We start from the raw sequence: 21,430 nt of genomic DNA on the forward strand, positions 1-21,430 counted from the left end.
GGCCTAAGGGAATGCATTGTGGAGTAGCAATTATATGATGGGCTGCGAGAGTGACAGAAGCTTAAACCCCAGTTTATGCGCTATTCCGTAAGGGACCGATTGGATCCAAAAGTTTAATGCTATGGTTAGAATTTATTCTTAATACTTTTCTCGTAGTTGCGGATGCTTGTGGGAGGGTTAATCATAACTAGGAGGTTTGTTCAAGTAAGAACAGCACCTAAGCACCGGTCCACCCACATATCAAATTATCAAAGTAGCGAACATGAATTAAACCAACATGATGAAAGTGACTAGATGAAATTCCTGTGTACCCTCAAGAACGCTTTGCTTATCATAAGAGACCGTTTTGGCATGTCCTTTGCCTCAAAAGGATTGAGCTACCTTGCTGCATATTTGTTATTACTATCGTTACTTGCTCGTTACAAATTATCTTGCTATCAAACTACTCCACTACTTACAATTTCAGCACTTGCAGACATTACCTTACTAAAAACTACTTGTCATTTCCTTCTGCTCCTCGTTGGGTTCGACACTCTTATTGAAAAGAGCTACAATTGATCCCCTATACTTGTGGGCCATCATGGCGTGAACTTCGTTATGCCATGCTGGATCAGAAGGTGCCCACTTATGGTCCTTATCTGTTTAAGTTGATTGAGGAAACCCGGGCAGCTGAGTTTCCACGGGAGTCCCTTCCCACTGAGCATATGGTGACTCATGGGTTTCTGAACTTACGCCACAAGGAGAACTAGGGTACTGCTCCTACTGCCCCTACCGATGAGATTATACCTACAAACTTAGATGATGAGCCTGAGCCTAATTATGAGTTTGTCCCCTCTCCAGAGAAGGTACCATGTTGGGCATCCAAGCTCAAGTCAAAGATGACAAAGCTCTTCTGCATGCAAGCCAAGGGTCGATATAGGGCTCACGTGGCTGATAAGGTGGCTCGCAAGCGTGACAAGACCATGATGAGGCACATGGGTCTGGAGGTTGCTAGTGGCTCTGAGGAGCGGGTTATGGATGAGGAGACTTGGATCTCGTAGCACTGTCAGTGGTCAGACTCCAAGGCCGAGCGTCAGCGTGAGGCAGCAAAGGATTCTGAGGAGCACGAGGACTCAGATGAGCATGAGGAGTACTGATGATGTCTGGAGCATCTCTACCACCTTGGAGTAGTTTAGTGCTCTTTGCCCTTTTGGTGTCTTGATGCCAAAGGGGAAGAGAGCTTAGCGATTTGCTGAGTCACGAGTGTGTCTTCTTTGCCGTTGCTTTCGTTCTCTCATGCACTGTTTCTCGTTTGATTTGCTTTAGTTTGTGTGTGGAACCTTAAGTACCTATCATATGGTGTGACACATGTTCTATCCTATCTTTATCTTTATGTCAAGTACCTTCTTAGCTTGTGAGATGTTATCTATCTTGTGCCCTATCTTTGTGCTCACATGCTACTTTCTTGCATCCATGCTTATCTATCTTATATTACTGATGCAAGTGTTATCAGTCTATAAAATATAGGGGGAGTGTTGATCCTAGTGTGTGTGCTTTGCATTTCAAAGGCATACTTAATTAGTGCACACATCTAGGGGGGCGTCTATATTTTGTAGATGTTGGGTTTGCATATTATCATGTTTCATCCTTGTGCAAATCCCGCATTATCATCAATCCACCAAAAAGGGGGAGATTGTTAGGGCATATTTCTCCCTTAGTGGTTTTGGTGATTGATGACAATGCATCTGCGGACTAATCGTGTGCTTTGAGAATTTCAGAGAATCTATCATATGGTGCAAGACGATTTGTGCCCCTCGGAGCTATTGGGAAGACGGTGTTTTTCTTGCATTTCATTTTTGGTGGATTTGAGTCGTAGGATCGCCGTACTATTAAGAGGGGGTCCGCTTCGGAAAGGTTTGGGTGTAATCAACACATACACAGTCTTTTCGCACCCTCTTTGTTTCCTGGCAATTGAGCTTGTCCTTCCTCTATGCATGGGCTTTCCAGAGTCACTTAAGTGGTAGTACCACTCTGCTCAGCGGTAGTACCACTCCAGCAGTACTGTCGCAGTTCAGTGTTGGCAACACTTCCGCTTGTTTTTAGTGTTCTGTAAATGGGTGGTGGTAGGGCGGTAATTCAGTGCGGTAGTAACGCTCCAGCGGTACTGCAACCCTGACTACCACCCCACTACCGTAGATTTACTGGACTTCCAACAGCTAGGCAGAAGTACCGCTCCTGTGGAGTTGTAGTACCACCCCGGTGGAACTACCGCTGTTCCACTACCGCAAGGAGTACCGCTTATATTTTGCTCTCTGGATAGCACTGTCGTTCGACCAGAATTAGAGCGTCAGAGCAGAAGTACCACTGGTGGGAGCGGTAGTACCGCTCCGGCAGCACTAGGGCTGGAATTCGAGCCGAGTCGAGCCAGCTCGGCTTGACTCGCTAGAGCTCGTTTCATTAACGAGCTAGCTCGACTCGACTCGTTACTATAACGAGCTCAAACCCAAGATTGGCTCGACTCGTATAACTCGCGAGCTGGCTCGTTTAGCTTGTTAAGCTCATTTAAGATATATAAACATAAAGCCCTCAAATATGATAAAAATAATTATGTATATATTAAACATATATATCACTATACAATTGTAATTTTCTTGTAACGCGTGAGTCTCCTAGGAGGCTAGGCCTTCAACTGCTCGGCCTTGGGTTGTGCGCCTGGGACGTACGCTGTTTAGTGGCTGGTCTTTCTTTGTATTGGGAGTGGCTGATCTATTGTATCGAGCCTAACGAGTTACACGAGTACTTGTGAGATTGGCTCGTTTAACTTGGTCTATAAACGATCTTAAACTAAAGCTCGGCTCGACTCGTTATTCTTCGAGTTCGAGTCGATTCGAGCCGAGTCACGAGCTACTTGTTTAGCTCGCGAGCTTCGAGCTTTTTTTCCAGCCCTAGGCAGCACTACCACCTCCCTGATGTGTTCAGTTAAACACAGCTGCAAAAATCTTTCGTGCCAGCGGAAGTACTGCTTGCCCGAGCGGTACTACCACTTGTGCACGGGCTGAAGGGGCATGATGGTTGGATTTCATTCCCCACTATAAAAGGGAGTCATCTTCTCCAAGTTGACTTACCTGTTCCTCCCCCAAGCTCCATTGTTGCTCACAAGCTCATGTCGCCCGATCTCTCCCCCTAGCCAACCAAACTTGTTGATTCTTTAGGGGTTGGTTGAGAAGGACTAGATCTACACTTCCACCAAGAGAAATGATTCCCACCACTAATGTCTTGCAGATCTTGTTACTCTTGAGTGTTTGAGCACCCTAGACGGTTGAGGTCACCTCGGAGCCACATGCCATTATGGTGAAGCTTTGGGTGGTGTTGGGAGCCTCCAATTTGGTTGTGGAGAGAGCCCCAACCTTGTTTGTAAAGGTCCGGTTGTCGCCTTCAAGGGCACCACTACTAGAATCACGTCATCTTGCATTGTGCGAGGGTGTGAGGAGAATACAATGGCCCTAGTGACTTCTTGGGGAGCATTGTGCCTCCACACCGCTCCAACGGAGACGTACTTCCCCTCAAAGGGAAAGAACTTCAATAACATATCCTTGTCTCCACCGGCTCCACTTGTGGTTACACTTTTACTTTGTGCAAGCTTTACTTGTGTTTTATCTCTTGCTTGCTTGTGTGGTTGTTGTTGCTAGCATCATATAGGTTGTTCACCTAGTTGCATTTATAGACAACCTATTTGTTGCTAAACCTAATTTGTTAAGAAAAGCTAAAAATTGGTAGTTACCTATTCACCCCCATCCCCCCCTCTAGTCAACCATATCGATCCTTTCACTCTTGTTCCTCATGATTGGCTTGTCGTTGAGGACGAGGGTTTCGTGCCCGGTTCCTCCTTTCTTGGCGCTCCTCAAGACGAGCGGATTCATCTTGTATCTCTTGACGGAGCATTTCTTCTTGTTCACGCACTCGAGGTTGCGCTCATCGACGACACGAGTGGCCTCTCGGAGTGCATGTTGTGATTCAAGCGCTTGTTCCTCACGGCGTTGTTGCTCTTGCCGTAGTGCATCATCGTCTTTGTTGCCTTGGTGTTGGCGTCGTGGGGCTTGCTCTTGTTCCATGGCACCTTTTTCTTGGCGACGAAGTCGTTCGCGCTCTCAAAGATAGTCTTGCAAACCATTTCCATGGAATGGATTTTCTTGAGCTTGGCGATCTTGATGGACATTGCGGCGATGAGAACGAGCTTGTTCAAGACTTACATTGGAAGAAGGGTACGAAGAGTGTCGACTAGAGTGGCGTCGTTTTGATAAAGATGATGTGAATGACGTGTGGTTAACCATCATGTGACGAGATTCTTCCATTTGTGTGGATAGCTTGGCATCAAGATAGTCCTGGTTCCTTGCTTTCGGTTGACGAAGGTCCATGGAGAGTTTCCCGATGCGGTCTCCCAAAGCTTCGCTTTCTTGATGTAGAGCTCGTTGAATGCCGAAGAGATGATTTTTGGTGGCGTAGTCATGCGCTTCATCTCAATCCTCGAAGAGTGGGTTTGCCGAAGTGCTTGGCCTATCCATGATAGTCAAGTGGTGGTGAGTAGGAAATGAGAGAACAATACCGAAGTTACCTTTTCTAAAGATTGAGGATGTATCGAGTATAACTCAATATAATGCTACAATAATAGAATTGGTACAGGGTTTGTTTCTCACACCTACAAAAGTAAGGGATTATCGAGGAGCTTGGTTAGGATGCGTGGCACAAAATTCAAGCAAGTGTTAGTCAGGATACTGATAATGCTAAGAAGGTTCACAAAATTACAAGTAATGCAAATATATCAAAGCCTAGGATGTCACTTGGAAACACACACATGAAAGATAAGTGGGATCCGCGCAACCAAGGAAGGAGCAGAAAATGTGTAATCACAGAAAATGCTCTTGTTGCATGGATACAAGAGAGACAACAGCTCGATTGCTCAAATGGGCTAGATACGCTTGTGCACCAACCTATGAGAGTAATGTGCCGTCTTCAATACAATTTTGTTATGTATGTATGATCTAATATGATGTAATTATGCAAAGATGGCTCAGTGCTATTGCTTACAAGCTCTTTGTTTCTCCTCTTTTGCCTAAAAGCTTTGTCTTTCTCTCTTTTTTTCGTCTTTTTACTATGCCACAATGCTTGATTTGCAAGCGAAAATATGAGACAATTATGTAAGATATGCACAGGACAGATTTATGGCACAAAGATGATAGCAAGATGATTTTCACGCTAAATGTAGCTATGTGGAGTAAGGGTATCACTATGGTGCACAAAGAGTGTGGCCCGGCAATTCTCAACTCACTAGTCTCGATAGGTAAGTGACACAAAATGGATGGGGTTATCAATACAATGGCAAGGAAAGGTACTAGGTGTCGTCGAGGTTACCATCCTTGCTTACGGTTGGTATGAGGATGAAGTGCTCGTTGTCGATGTCGAGTCCGTGGTGATGATGAATAGTGGTGTTGTCGATGTCAAATTGTTCCTAATTAGCCGAAACACCTTAGGAAACAGAAACCACAACTCAAAATCGATCAAATGCAGAAGGTGGATGCTTTTATGGTGAAAATTTTTATGAAAGCAAATGGTGGTGGTAATAATCTACGTGGATGAGGAATGTCAATAGCTACAAAACGAGCTAAAGAACAAGCAAAACAAACTTCGGGAGTGAAAGTTATGATGAAAACGATGTTAGGTTTGGGCTGAAACTAGGGGGTGCGGGCACCCGGGGTTTGGAGGGTGCGGGAGCCCGGGGTGGTCAGCGAGGGTTGGGCAAAAATTTCCCAGGGATTCGGGTGCCCGGGGGTAGCCCTTTTGGGCGGAAAATTAGGGGGGTAGAAAAATTGGGTGGATTTAGTGGTGGGCATGGTGTGGATGGTTGGGGAGAGGCTAGATCCACTTGCCAAACAACAGATCCATGGACCAAAACAATAAAATCTCACAAGAACCAACAAAATGCAAAAAAAATGGTAGGCTATTTTTGTGAGGATTTTCAAATTGGGACCAAAAGGCAACAAAATTAGGCTCGCAAATGGGGGGTATGGACTCCAAGATGTGAATCGACCTAGTTCATGACACCAGGATGTTGTAGGGTAGAACCCCAAGTGAGGATGTTTTCACACTTGGAGGGGTCCGAGCACCCGGGTAAAGAGACCGTGCATCAGGGGGGTCGCTGGGAGGAGGGGGTCGGGCACCCGGGGTCGCGCCAGGTGGGGGGCACCCGGGGTGTGAGGGCTCGGGCACCCGGAGGGGTCAAGGGGCAATGCCCCTCCTGTGGTCGCCGGTCCGGGCACCCGGGGTGGTCAGGGAGCTCACCTGGGTGGCGACTAAGGGCCCGGGCACCCGAGGTGGTCCGAGGCCTTCGGTTCTTTGCGTATGGGTGTCCTTCCTCCTCCTCCGTGGGTGCTTGGGTCTCCCTAGAGTTGGCAATGGGTACCCATTACCCGCGTACCCTGCGGGTGAAATCCCTATTAGGGCAAGGGTATGGGTCAAAAAAATACCCACGGGTACATAAATAGGAAATTTTCATACCTATGTACCCGCATATATTTTGACAAATAGGCCTTATATATTATTTATTCACATATTAAAAATACCATGTGTACATAAATCCCACAGCCCTAAAAGGATCTCATCATGCATTCATGTTAGGCCACCGCACCACAATAACTAGCCCACGAATGAGTATGTGTTGTTGTCATGATGTGTTGTTGTATATAAATTATTATTATAAGTTGTTATTTATGACTGTGTAATGCTCAAATTGATGTGCTGCAAATCTGGATAATTTTACCCGCGGGTACCCATTTACCCTAATGGGTGACGGGTATGAGAAAAAATTATACATGTCAACGGATATGGGTAAGGGTGATGGGTAAGGTTTGGGATGACTGGTAAGGGTATAGGGTAGCTCCACCCATACCCAAACCCTGTGGCACCTCCTTCTCCCTCCTTGCCTCCTCTTCACAGCCTTCTCCTTGGTACCTAAGAATGCATAATGTTTTGTTTGAGGTAGAAGCCAATTCTCATGTGAATCCAAAGAATGCTTAAAGAGGAAAGAGTTAACTTCAGTTTCAATGGCACGTGCTCGTGCTCTCATCATTGGTCCGCTTCATGTTTACGGTGGTGATAGAATGTCCATGCAGATGCATCAATTTTGCTGGGATGCAGACGCATCAATTTTGCTGGGATGCAACAAAGAACATGCATCGGTGAACCAAAACAACCGCTAGACAGTCTTACTGGGGTTGGGATCCTCTGCAGTACCATATGATGCTGTAGTGCCGATGACATGTGGGGCCAGGTCCCACATGACAGTGACTGTACAGCACTGCAGAGGATCCTAACCCGTCTTACTGGTAGGCGCAACATCTAGATGCCACGCTGACGGGCAGGCGTGGGCCACGGTCAAACGCAGCACGATGTGCCAATCCAACGGCCCAAAACACACCACGATGTGTCAATTCAACAGGCTGATTGGACGACCCATATCCACGATGTGCCCATCCAACGACACACCACACCAAAGACCCTGAGGAGGTGGGTCAACAGCACCACATACACTTCGAGACACTACGCGAATAAGCTATTACAAATTGAAAGGACACTGCAAGATTTCCTATATGAAACAAATACGAAGTAATTTCATGGAGTCATCTACCAGATGTTCCAAAAGGTGATAAAAATTCTGCATTCAAACAAAACATGCACTTTTCAATTATTGCCCGTCCTTTCACGTTGTTGCTTGACGCATAACATATCTATCAAACTGATAACTTCATCACATTAACTTCCTCTTCTTTTCAGGTACTGCAATACCGATAGCTTGATCGCTCCCGCCTTGGAGAAGACCAGTCCTACAAGAATACTGCCAAGTTAATAGAACGCCCATAGTTGATTCAGATAGGTACAGTGCAGAATATCACCAGTAGGGTTGTATACCCAACATGGGATAAACAAGGGTGGAAAAATGTACTTCCAACTGTGAAAACAAAGACTACTTTACCACAACTACATTAGACACAATGTAGTGAACCAGTTATCATGTAGAAGCATTTGCTTTGGAAGAGCAAAACGCAACGCAACCATCCTTCCAACACAAACAGAACAGAGTTACATACACAGAACATAGAACCGTTCATGTGCTAGACTGGTGTTTTGGTTGCTTGCAGACTCCAGGCAGCATAAGATATGAATAGTAGTACAAATAGAGAATACCAATGTTTCACTATATAGATGATGGACTAATCCAATTTTTAGGGTTAGCCGCTCAGAATGAACATACATAGAATCTTCCGGATATCAAGTCACATGTATGTCTTGACTAATAAAATTAGGTCAGACCCTCTGTGATGTCAATTGTTTTGTAATGCAAATGACCAGACCTCCATGTGATTGTCAGGTACAGTTAAGACTGTGTGAGGTAGCAAATGTGCTGGCGTAAGGGATGCATGGGCCGTAATGGTGCAGGCAGGCTGTTGCCAAAGCCATGGAGTTAGACAGGTGAAACTATGGCACCCAGCACCATGGGGGCAGTAAGGACTTGCAAGATGATAAATTACACATTCTACAGTAACAAGGTGGTGCAGTGCCATATAAATGGTTGCATCCAGGTCGGATAGAATTCCCTACTCCGGGTGAATGCATTGTCTTGAGCTCTAGAAAAACACAAGAAACCCACCAACGAACAACAAAACTAAGGGCATTGTATTACTATATAAAACTATGAGTCCGGCTGCTAAAAGATGACACCAAACAAAACATCAAACAACAGAGACATCTCTCTGGCGGATTCCTTTTTCTAAAGGGCAGCATCTACACCTTGTGTCTCTCCCACCAACATTGTCTCAAAAAGAAGTACCCAAAGACTCGGTGGTAGAAGGTGCAGCTTGACTTGCTGGAAATTGCAGGTAGAAAGATTTGGTTGAAGCCTTGAAGGATGGCCATCATACAGATGTGACAGCTAATATGAAGAGAAAAACTGAGAGTAAGACAGTACTCCTATTGGTCACAGCCAACTAACATCTGTCTTCAAAATTTTGATTCAAATTCCAAACTCTAGATCCCAGGTTATTTTTGTTTCCTGGAAGTAAGATCAAGACTGCCCTTGATTGACACAAACACCAAATGGGGCAGGAAGAGTCTAGACACATAAGTGGCTGAGAAAACAAACAGTCCATATGAATATTGTGCACAAACCACAAAGTAAATTCATGAGAAGCAATTACCTTGTTCCAAGCAAATTGAGGTGCTTGGAGAACTCGGCAGGAAGAAAGGTAGAGTAAACCTGGGGTTTTTCTCTGGCAAAGTACAAAGCTTCATCAGCACAGAGGTCCCCCACCTGTTCTGTACCATTGATGTATGCAGATGACGACTTCACCTTGCCATTGCTAATGTCAATGGCAACAATCCATACCTTATTATACATGTACGATGCTTGGTCATGCCCGATCATGAAGTAAATGACACTGGGCTCATACATGCTGATAACAGGGTACTCTAATGGGGTACGAGGAAGATGTGTGAGTCCACCAAACCCTATCTCACTGGATCTAATAGATGCATCCTGCTTCCACTTCATCACGCCGTTGCTTTCTGTTATTAGTGCCCAGGAGGTGATGGTGAAATCATCACTGGCAGGTTCAGTGGTTTCAAAAAACTCATCATTGCCATCGACAACTTTGACAAATTTCATAACCTCACCCTCTGTGACACCAACGGTGTGGTACGCCTCTACCCATGCTCGGCCCTTGTGTCCGGCCCATAATATGGGCAATTTAGCCGGGAGTTCCAGGTATAGGAGCTTGGGGCTCTCATTGAACACATCGCAGAACAAGATACCAAAGGAGTAATCAACCCAACACAGGTAACTCTTGAAGGGGATGACTGTGTGAGCATCAAAGTTCTTAAAGACCTCCTCCAAATCAAATTCCTTCACATCGTCGCAGGGTACGATGGGCGGATGCTTGACCTCCCAACTGCGAGAGATAGACGGGCACAGGACCTGGAGTTTAGGTGGCGCCCCGGACTCGGTGATCTCGAGCTGTGCGACGGCGACCTCATCCTCTCCGCGGCACAGGACGCCTAGGTCAAGGCACTTCAGCCTGCGCAAAAACTGATTCGTCATGACGTCAGCACTGGCCTTGATTTGGTCCTGGACCTGGGCAATGGTCCCGTCAAGAGGGGGTAGCCGCTGTAGAGACGGCGGAGAGCCACCACCGGCGGTATAGTAGAGGAAGTAGTCGATCATCGGGATGGTGTTCTCGTAGCCTGGCACAAGGATAGGATAACTCATCTAGAGGAGCACCGCGGCGCGGTGGGCGGCGACGATGTCGAAGCTATGGGACTGCGACAAGCCTTCATCCATCTGCAGATAAAGGCGGGACACCTCCGGCGGCTCAACGAGTTTGAAGCAGATCTGGAACTTTTTATCCATGGAGTTGGTGCCGGTGGCCAGGGTTGAATCGGCGTCCTTGGGGAAGGTGAAGTTCTCGCTCCAGAACACGAAGCGGTCGAGCATCAACCAATCAGGTAAGGTGGTGCTGGTGGAAGCCATGGCGGGTCGGGCAGCAGCGGCGGCGAAGGTGAATTGGTGAAGTGAATCTCCCGACAAGCTAGGGTTTGCTTGTTTTATCTCTTTCAGAGCGACGATGGATTTGTTTTTCTTTTTTGTTCGGTATATATTCTTACGACCGCGCAACGGCGCGCTTGGCCCAGGAAAGCCCATTCTGGCGCCGATTGGCGGTAACCACCTCGCCGTGGTGCGACAGCCCAACTCTTACCTCCTCAAAATAAAAAAAGTACATAAAAAGGCACATAAAAAATAGTTTTACATCATCAAAAAGTGCATTATACATCAGTTTGAGCATGCCCCTAAAAAAACATCATCTAACATGTTACTTTAACCGATGATATAAAATAGACACCATTTGCTCCAACAAATGATGTATATTGAGCATGATAATTGCATACATATTGAACATATTCGTATCAAACTCATCTTCTCAAATAAATCATAAACACTACAAACAAATTGTTCATCACACATCACATACATTATTCAAATTATTACACAAATTTTTCATCACACATCACACGAGAAGATGAAATTAGGGATGTTGTTCCCCATGTCACTTCCACCATTCCTCCATGGCGTCCTTTTAAAGATCACTAGGTGTTGGGGCGCGCCCGTGGCGCGCCTCTTGAGGGAGAGCTGGGCGGTGCCTAGTTGTAGTCGCCCCTTTAACATCTATTTCTATTCTAATTAGCGTTTGGGATGATTGCTTTAATTAAGAAACTTAGCAGCAGAAATAGAAATATATATACAGAGAAAGCCTATTATGAATCTAAACATGAAATATCTGACTGAGAATAGTGCATTTAACATAAGCAGCAACATAGGTTTAGCGTCTTGAAAAGCATGTGATAAGAGGGCCCAAAAGCAAACCATAGGTTATCACAGGATAGAGCATAATTAGGAGTACTTAGTGGTACATCTCTACCTAATAATAAAGCAAATTGGGTTTCGGCGGTACGTCACGCACTTTTGCAGAACCCCCTGCGTTTTCTATGAATTAACCCGCAGTACACATTTAAGTCATAACCGAACCGTTATTTTAAATTTTTACGAAAACCCCCCTGACGTATTAGATAATTCACCCGCCAATCATATATAAGTCAAACACATGTTTTTTCTAAATTATCCGTATCTCTTAAACCGTAACTCTGATTTTAACATGTTATATATGAAAATTGATTAGAAAAATGTGTAGAATCTGAATATGATGTTATTTTGTTTGTTAAATATTTTTTAAATATTATTTTGAAAGATATTTAAGTCAAACAAATATTTTTCTTAATTATCCATATCTATTAAACCGTAACTCTGATTTTAACATGTTATATATGAAATTTGAATAGAAAAATATGTAGAATTTGAATATGATGTTATTTTTACCTATTAAATATTTTAAAATATTATTTTAAAAGCAAACTTGTAACCTATAGGGCACGTCCATTTTTCTTTCGTACCGCGATGATCTGGATTGCAAATAAACAACCACTAAAATCATAAAGAGACGAAAGAAAACATCGATAACCACACATGAGCACCTCTGAACAAACTGGCAGGGGAAAAACAACATTCAAACACACTTTGGTTTGTGTGAACACTGAGGCCACTGAAGGTGAGAAGGAGGATAAGTGGCAACACAAAAATGATGCCTCGCTAAAATAAAGGGCATGAACATATTATGGTTATTGGGTTAAGAGTGTGCGTTATTTTTTTTCTCCCGTTGCAACCCACGGGCTCTTTTGCTAGTTATATTAGATTATACTGACACAGGGGCTGCAGTGTCTTCGATGGTGCATCTAGAGGCGATGCACGGTGAGAACCAGGCGGCGCTTTGAAGTGATCCTTGAGTGTATCAGCAAGTCAGATGAAAAAATGTCCATGAGCTGATGTTATTTGTATGTATTAGCAAGTCAGATGGATAAGCCCAGAAATACTAAGATTATACGAGTTGATGTCCATCAAAGTGATTGTACTGGTGTGCGGATTATATTTGTTTGAAAAGCAAGCATGTATATAAACACAAAAGCAGCCGAGAAATTATGAGCTCAGATCCATTATACTAGTTGTACATGTAACGAGGACCACCCATTACAGTTTGTCCAAAAGTAGTGTAGCACATATGTCTCTTGTATTTATAGTACAGGAAAGAAGAAATCCGGACAACTCTTATTACTGTCACAACATTAAATGATCAGCCTCTGCTCAAGTGCTTGGCATGTAAGATCAGATCCAGTGCGGCGAGACGGTCTGAGCCCTCGGCTCATACGACTGGGCTTCATCAGTATTGCCTACCTGCTTCTCCAAGACAATTCAGAAAAATTATGAAAAACAACACAATGTCTTTGTCTTAGTAATAGACTTACTAATATCTAATTTATTTCAGATGTCCGATCATTTGAAGATAACACAACTTGAATTTCCTAGGTAGATATCTCAGTCCCCTTCAAATTAGGAACAATAACAGCAATGAACACCAAGCTTTGAACGATTTTTTTTTCAGAAATGTCACTCAGGCCTGATAATCCTCCTGCAAAGATGCACAACCTTTGTCCAGAAAAAAACAAACACTGTGAATACAACAAAAGAGGATGAGAGGAAAATTAGGCAGGCAAAGAACATGATGAATTGAAGGCATCACCTTCCTGGTGGCATCTATTTCATACTCCCTCCATTCCGAATTACTCATCACAGAAATGGATGTATCTAGATGTATTTTAGTTCTAGATACATCCATTTTTGCGATGAGTAATTTGGAACGGAGGGAGTAGATCAGCACTCCAGGCTGCATTTATTTATTTATTTTACTTGAAACATCATGCATGATTTCTTACTGTTTTGTTTTTAAATTAGAATTTGGCAAAAAGAACAAGAAATTAGTTACCATATCAAAAAATCACTTGACCCAGAGTACAATTAAAATTCACAGTAACCGAGATAAGCTTAGTCCCTGAACAACCAACAAAAACTCATGCAATATTTTGATATAAATGGCACAATGAATGTCAGAGTTAACCAAGAGGAGGGCGGCCGCGTGACCCTCATCAGAGTTGGTGAATATCTACGGTGCAACGACAAGCTGTAACTGCTGAAGCATTTAACTGTCACAGACCCCTCGCTGATGTGATGTAGCAAGAAACATCAGAGGGATTTTGAGGCATCGAAAGCAGTAGGTTCCTCAGGACAGGGTCCGGCTTCAACTTCTCATATGGCAATTTACCGTGCATGCTGGCGTGGAATTCCTCGTAGTCGAAATCATAGCCCATAAGCTGGCACATCAACAGGATTATGAAAAAAAGTTAGAAACAGAACATGTAGTTGAAATACTATGAAACTAACAGAAACTTGTTAATCTAAGCGTTGTGGGACATATATACCTTCAGACCGGCCATTGTAGTTCCTTATTCCCTGTACAAATTTAGGCACATCTTGGGGACCAAGCTCTCCTCAATCTGAAGCTTGTTCAGCATGCAGTCTGCGATTTCGTAGATACAACTATATGAGCACACAAATTCTGTAGCATGAAAACCGAGGATTGGTGTAAGTTTATTATTTTTCGTGCTCGGCTGGGAACCGCTCCGCTAGTTTGTCACGCTGGGCGGCACATGATATGATAATGCCATTGTGCTACTACTAACAGTAGGTCCATGTAGGACGGATTATCTGAAATCCTAATCGGATTCAAACCTAATGATGGTATACAATCCTTCAAAAGGCAAGAACATACTCTAGAATTTGACACATTAATCTTCTTGTGCGACTGAAATGCTCATTTCCTTGGAGACATCCGAAAAATCCTAAAGGAAACACACTTCAAGTTATAGAAGACTTATAATTGCAAGTAATCAAAGTTATGAACCAAAAAAATTGAAATGGCTACTGTACCTCAAAGATTTGCTTGATGTAAGGCTTCTCTGGAGGCTTTGATACATGCATCCAGAGATCATTGCTCCAGGAACCAATGATATTCAAGTAAATTGCATAGTCAATAATATCACACACATGTTGGTCAAAACTTCAAGCCACTGTAACAAAAATTGATAACCTTGCTAGTTCCATTTTAATTGTAGGGTCAGCCAGATGTTAATCCAAAGAGAAGATTAAACTTGCTTCTGGTCTTAGGGCTTGAATAGATGTGTGAAAAGATCCTTGCAATTTTCAGAAGAGCTACAACTCCGCTTCCATTGCTATGACTTCCCACGGAAAGCGCCTGAGAACATATGTATTATGAAAATATCAGAAATAATATCAAAGAAGATTCTTGGAATATTTTTTCAGGGTTACATACAGGTGCAACACCAAAAGTGTCAAAGTCTGCAACTATGGCAATAGTTGGCATGGATGTGAGTACACCATACACCATATTCAGAGTTGAATCATTGAAAAAGCTTTCAATAGTCTTAGTAAGTTTCAGAAAGGAGAATACCAAGGTTGAATCGAAGATAAAAGTCAAGCAGGTCACACCGCCGTGTAGGAAGGATTGCTTGTCAAGCTCTTGAGGAATTTGGACTTATTATTTTGACTTATGGCTCTGAGAAAAACCCTTTTCTAGATTAGGCTTTTAGATCTACGAATTACGAGAGAGATCTCCGAAAGTATAAGCGAGATGCTCTTACACTAGAAAGATAGTATAAGCTAGTTCTCACTAGCCGGGCCCTTACTCCTACTACTCACCAGCCGAGCCCTTACTCCCATCTACTACTTCTTATTAAAGCTGCAAGTGCAGAGGGGAATTTCGCAAGCTAGGAGGAATAGAAAATCCTAACTAAGAAACAATCAATCAGTCCACTAAGTCTGTTAAGTAAGAGTTATACGAAATACTCTGACTCAATGTACGAGTGACTCAATCCTAAAGGTCAATCCAGCCAGCCGATTTTCAACAACAAAGGAGTTCACCGTGGAAAGATAAAGTCTAATGACAGACACTGGTAATTCTCTCACTGGGCCAGCCACTAGAATCAGTCAATGAAAAAGCAAGCAAGGAGATGTCCTCACTGGACATTTATCCTATTTGTGAAATCCTTTCTATGTTTCTGAGACCCGGAAACCTGTCAAGTAAGTAGGGATTTCTTTCTCCCCATCCATGGTTTCTTTTACTTTTTGATAGGCGTCCGACGCATGCATACAACCATTCCTTCTTCTCCTCGGAACGTCAGGTCGGTCGGAAAGAAAGCGCGGTGTAGCTGGCATCAGCATCTCTTGTTAGGTTCGCACGCACAAGGGTGGTGGGTAGGTCTCTTTACGTGTCCCGCGAGGCAAGGAATTCTTCGACCAATGATATCATGGTATCAGAGTCGCCGATCGAGATTTCTCATGGCTACCCATTATTTTCGCTTGAAAGATCTTCACATGTAGGCGGAGCCGTCCCTTCTGAAAAGTGGATCTTTAGTCCATTCATTCTAAGTACTTTATTATTTATTCTGTAGAATAAGAAGGTTTCGCAGGCATGTGCTTCATGGCGACAAGTCGTAAAGCATGGATAGGTGGAAATGCGCTATAAAGATTCAGCATCGCTCGATCAAACAAAGGGAAAAATCATCAAGAATCTGATCTTGCTCTGAATCATCTACCAAGGGTTCGCTGTCAATGCAATTTGAGTTGGCCAACTCCGGTGCCTCTAAGTCAGAAGTATCTCTATTGGCAAGCTCTCATTGACATAATCCGGTGTAGGTGTAGGGAGCTGACTCTCATGTGGATCAAGAAATATCTCCGTAGTGCTCAGGACAGGCCGTGAGCATCTTATCTGCTTGGATCAGGTAACAGCTTCATTTCTTTTCAGAAGCTCAAACACAGTGTTTTCCTATATAGAAGTGGAGTAGTTCTTGTGCAATCTAGGCATAGGGCTACTAGAATCCATCACTAAAAGAGGAGTTTTCCGAGCTCTATCGACACAACAGGACTCTAGATATTGGCAACAAAAGGGCACTTACCCCTAAACTAGATTACTCTTCTTCTTCCTATGATAAAGCGGGGGCTGAAAGGGACTCTTTAAAGTACTTCAACGTTATCACTAGACTTTCGTGTCAATCCAACTGGAGGAGGGAAATCGGGAGAATAAAGAAGTCTTGCACGAGGGCGGCCTCTTTCCATGCCTTCAAATCCATTTGCCACACTTTCAGATCTCGGATATACAATGATGAATCCCGACGATCTACGATCACAGAACGCAGTAATATGAATGTCTCTCACGAGCCCCAAAGAGTCAATCAAGTATGCCTGCTTTGTTGGCACAGGGAAAGGTAGAACGACCTTCCGCCATGTCAACCGCTCACTAGGCTTCTTGCTGCGGTAAAGTTGCCTCATCACCCGGCTCAACATCAGCCTCATCCCCCCCATTTTAAGTTTTGGTTATAGTATCCTTTAGTTCCACTTCTTCACCGATCTCTCCCGCAATCTTCTTTCCCCACTCCTCATCCAAGTGAGGAGCTACCCGAGATCATCAAAACCCACCACACAAACCCTAACTGGCAAAACCGATCTACGAACACCAAGGGCGGGTAGAGGCGTCAGATGACAATTGAAGTAGGGGTCTGCCTCTTTCAACCAAAAAAAGAAAATCAAAATCAAACGAATCCGAATATAACCAATCTATCGCCTTTGATGAATCATTGACACCCTCCTCAACCCAAGCTTCCATCTCCTGCTCCAGACATCGGCGCTTGCCCGCGCGAGTCCATGAAAGGTGGATGAAGGTGAGTTTGACTACGAACTCGAGGATGCTGGGAACGACCTCTTTTCGGGGAATCACTCCCGTCGAGAGGCCCTCTTCCTCCCTTTTTCTGAATCTGGTAGAGAGGCAAAAGAGAAGTCCAGAGAGACCTCGACTCTTTCAGGGAAAGGAGGGAGATCGAATGCGAGATGGAGTCCCTGCCGAATGGAATGGACATCCTTGGGGACAGCTATGTAAGACTTAATTTACCATAAAATTGGACGGAAAAACTACTAAAAACATCACAAGAAACCCAGCTCAAAGTGAATGGAGAGAGAACCCCTGCGCCTTGGAAGGATCTGAAGTTGTTCGGACACTCATAGACAAGTGAACTCCAATCCAGGATCCCTCGAAAAGTGAAGTGAACTAGCCAGGTAGAACAGTCAGGTTAGGAAAAGAGTCTTTCATGTCAAGGTGAACATAGACAGACAAGGTTAGTTTGTTTTCCTTAATTCTCAGAGAAAAGACTCGTTGCTGGAACCGAGAGCACTGGCGATTGCTTTCTTTCTGACCTTCAGCCGAGAAATTCCATACCTTCCACCGACTTCTTTTGTGTGTGGCCAGAACGTGATGCTTTCCAATGCCGAGTACTTTTCTTAACAATGCATGAAGCCCGTAAAACCGAAATCGATCCAAATCCACGACCTTGACGATCGAGGAAAAAGGGTATGTATTATTATGGTGTGAGCCTTCTTTCTTTTTGGCCTTCGATTATCATAAGCGAGGAATGGTGCGTGCTAGCCTTCAGACTATACTTTATTGTAGGGAAAGGGAAAAAATGGAGAATATCTTTAAGAACCCTAGAAAGAATTTCACTTGGAGCAACAGGGGTCAGGTCACACTATATCAATATCATAATTCTCTTTTTTTAATTGATACTGATTAGCCGTAAATCAATTTGATTTTGTTATGCCATTAAGGAAACACTACTTGGGATACAATACCCATTTTAGAACCGTTCACTACTAACAAATAGGATTTATCAAAATAACAAATAATAACAAATAATATAGTTAATGGTTCCAATTTTTCCTAAATTTGCTGTGACTGGAAATCCTTTCTCTTTTCAATAGAAAGAGAAGGTATTTAAGCAATGTGTGTTTTGAGATACAATCAATCGAAGAGAATAAAACTGGGTCCAATAAAAAACAGGAATGAATTTATTAAAAGGGATTGGAAAGGGATAAGTACAAAGGGATTCAACGATCTAAAAAATCAAAAAGGGTTTCATAATCCCCTCCTACGAATAAAAATTAGTAAAATAATGTGGATGAATAAGATTTTGCTCTATTTTGGATCGGATTTGGCGGCATGGCCAAGCGGTAAGGCAGGGGACTGCAAATCCTTTATCCCCAGTTCAAATCTGGGTGTCGCCTGACCAAAAAAATACTTAGGATTTCTTATTGTACTGATTGAACTCGACAAATTCTTGCCCTGCATAAGCAAAGGAAAAGAACTAGGCCTGTCGATACTGGATTTTACCATAGTTCTAGTTCTAAAAAAGACTGTCAATTTCTTCTTAAAAATAGGGCTCTGGTAGGGTTCTAGGTAGTGGCCCAAACCGATACCAATAGGGATGAGGGATATATACTTATGAATTTCATAATTGATTCTATTCCGCAATTCATAACTACGAAAGTAAGAGGTCGGAAATCTTTTTATCCAAAGGTCCCTAAAGGACATTCCTTTTTTGCTCCTAGGATTGAAGAAGAGATTATACGAAAGACTATCAAGATTTCCTAATTATCTGACACTACCTACACTAAAGTAAGGTCTACTGACTCTGTCTGGAATTAGATTGGATAGGCTGATGGGAAATTTAGGAGTTGTGGAAAGAAGAGACTTTCTTTCCATACTTACGAGAGACTCCGAGTACTCAAACATTCAATCAGGATGGTTGGTTAGCTCTTATCTTTTAGAATAACTTAGTAAAAAAAAGTAAAAGTAATAAAGAAAATGAATCTCCTAACTCGGTAGCCCATGAGGTTCCAATGGTTAGTTTTGGATTTTTTCAGGCAAGAAAGCAAAGAAGAAGGGAGGATTCTCTATTACCAACTTCCCCCATTATCCTGTCCTCATTGGTCATTCATCTTTCCTGATCTAGTGCCATCGTTCTTCAAGGTGCCGGAGGGTTTGAAGCATACCTACTACCCCTCCCCTGAGCTTAGTTCAAAGTTGCCTCAGCGCGCTCGAGTAATAACTGGGAAAATCAAGGCTGGACAGGTCTTCGAGCCAACTTCAGGAAGAAATGCAAGTGAAAGAGAATGCTCCCGAGGGCGCAGGAGTCTTTTTCTGTCTTTCTTATTTGAAATCCAAATCGAAATGCCTCAACTTGATAAATTAACTTATTTCTCACAATTCTTCTGGTTATGTCTTCTCCTCTTTGTTGGAAGATGAGTACACATCGGGTAATCCGCCCACGAGAGCCCAATCACAAGAGGCTCATACAGAAAGCAATCAGCCCATAGCCCAATATCAAGACCACAGCCTATTATTCAAACCACAAAGGATCCGTCTTTCATCGTCCAATCTTCTCGATCAAACATATTGACATCAATACTCCTTTCCATGGCCATTCATGGCCCGCGAAGATCAACCACTCGTGCCCGAGATCACTATCCAATCAAAAACCAGACTTCCAAGATCCATCTCACTCAGACCCTTTTGAATGTAGCGGATAACAACGGAGTGGGGCTATCGAATTGATATGTATTCGAATCTTAGGAGCTGGTAATCACTGATATGCTCATATTGGTGACGTTATTGTTGCTGTAATCAAAGAAGCAGTGCCCAAAATGCCTCTAGAAAGATCAGACAGAAGTAAGACGAGCTGTAATTGTACGTACATGTAAAGAACTCAAACGTGACAACGGTATGATAATACGATATGATGACGGTTGTCATTGATCAAGAAGGAAATCCAAAAGGAACTCGAGTTTTTGGTGCGATCGCTCGGGAATTGAGACTTATGAATTTCACTAAAAGAGTCTCATGAGCTCCTGAGGTATTAAAAATACTAGTAGTAGAGACTATGATATAGTAGGGTATCAGAATATAGATCAATTAGTAGATTGTGTCTAACGCATATACATGAAAAAAAAAGAATAATTAGATAATAATAAGAATAAGAATTCGAATCTTAATAAAAGGAAGGGTTCGAATAGCATATACTAATATTACCGAAAACTTTGTGAAAATACTTCTACGAGAAGGTTTTATTGAAAACGTTCGAAAACCATAGGGAAAGTAACAAATCTTTCTTGGCACATGCCCCTGCTCCTAGTCTTCGAACTAGTCATTAATGGTCGGCAACATAGGTACCCTTTTTCAGTATGCGTTGCGAAGACTTTCATTTTTAGCGTCTCACCTTCTCTGGAGAAGCTCAAATCGAGCGGATAGAGCAGATGGTCCAACTACAGAACTTCTTCTTTTTCATTACTTCCATGGTCGTGCCCCGTGGCACGGCAGCACCCGTACTATTGAAATGGTTCGTCAGTAGAGATGTTCCCACTGGTGCCTCTTCTTCCAATGGTACTATAATTCCTATTCCTATCCCTTTATTCCCTTTTTTGGTCTATCTACATTTAAGGAAATTCATACGCTCCATGGACAGAGCAAAAAGTGGAGTGTTGGTCAAAGCAAGCCGCCCTATTCTATTACCAAACAAAATGGAGAGAAGCTCATCCGCTAGAAATGCTTTATTTCGTTTCGTTCCCGTTCTTCATTTCCTTATTATCGAATCCATGGGGGACTTGTCATATTTAGAATCTTTCTGCGGTCTGCTCTGTTTACAATTCTTTCGTACTCTCTTCTCTTTACCACGCGATAGGTCAGCGAAGCGTGAGCGGGCGCTCCGAAGTAAAGGCCAAACACTTCGGCCTAAGGGGAATGAGCAACAAAATGACAAGATGAGGTGCCCCGGGCACCCCCATATAGAAAGAAGGGTCGAAGGTTTTGGGCCTGTAGCTTTCCCCGCCCCCCCCCCTCGTCGAGTGGTGCTTGTTTGGGGGGTGAGCCACCAGAAAGCGGGCTTGAAGCTCTCGCCTTACCAACGAGCCGACTGCTGATGGCTGTTGGTCACGACTACTACAAAAAAGTGAAGATGAATCTTTCTATTTCACATGGAGGAGTGTGCATCTTTATGTTGGGTG

The 21,430-nt window shown here is 43.4% G+C and overlaps 2 protein-coding genes, 1 long non-coding RNA gene and 1 other non-coding gene across 4 annotated transcripts; 2 read left to right on the forward strand and 2 right to left on the reverse strand.

The window, feature by feature from the left end:
* Window positions 1-7,575: 7,575 nt before the first annotated feature.
* Window positions 7,576-10,659, reverse strand: LOC123123061 (uncharacterized). The gene is made up of 2 exons (XM_044543489.1): window positions 9,228-10,659; window positions 7,576-7,856 (listed from the first exon to the last, which is right to left on the reverse strand). Exons 1-2 carry the CDS (start codon window positions 10,292-10,294, stop codon window positions 7,781-7,783), a joined length of 1,143 nt encoding a protein of 380 aa, XP_044399424.1. The 5' UTR covers window positions 10,295-10,659; the 3' UTR covers window positions 7,576-7,780.
* Window positions 10,660-12,619: 1,960 nt separating this feature from the next.
* Window positions 12,620-14,806, reverse strand: LOC123091229 (uncharacterized). The gene is made up of 5 exons (XR_006442970.1): window positions 14,456-14,806; window positions 14,298-14,367; window positions 13,948-14,045; window positions 12,937-13,839; window positions 12,620-12,865 (listed from the first exon to the last, which is right to left on the reverse strand). It is a non-coding gene; the product is annotated as an uncharacterized lncRNA (long non-coding RNA).
* An 86-nt stretch (window positions 14,807-14,892) lies between these two features.
* On the forward strand, window positions 14,893-21,283 carry LOC123078465 (cytochrome c biogenesis CcmF C-terminal-like mitochondrial protein). The gene is made up of 3 exons (XM_044500992.1): window positions 14,893-14,957; window positions 20,647-20,911; window positions 21,099-21,283. Exons 1-3 carry the CDS (start codon window positions 14,893-14,895, stop codon window positions 21,189-21,191), a joined length of 423 nt encoding a protein of 140 aa, XP_044356927.1. The 3' UTR covers window positions 21,192-21,283.
* On the forward strand, window positions 18,585-18,655 carry TRNAC-GCA (transfer RNA cysteine (anticodon GCA)). The gene has a single exon. It is a non-coding gene; the product is annotated as a tRNA-Cys (tRNA).
* Window positions 21,284-21,430: the final 147 nt, after the last annotated feature.

The sequence above is a fragment of the Triticum aestivum genome, chromosome 1B (genome assembly GCF_018294505.1).
Source record: "Triticum aestivum cultivar Chinese Spring chromosome 1B, IWGSC CS RefSeq v2.1, whole genome shotgun sequence".
Lineage (NCBI taxonomy): Eukaryota > Viridiplantae > Streptophyta > Magnoliopsida > Poales > Poaceae > Triticum > Triticum aestivum.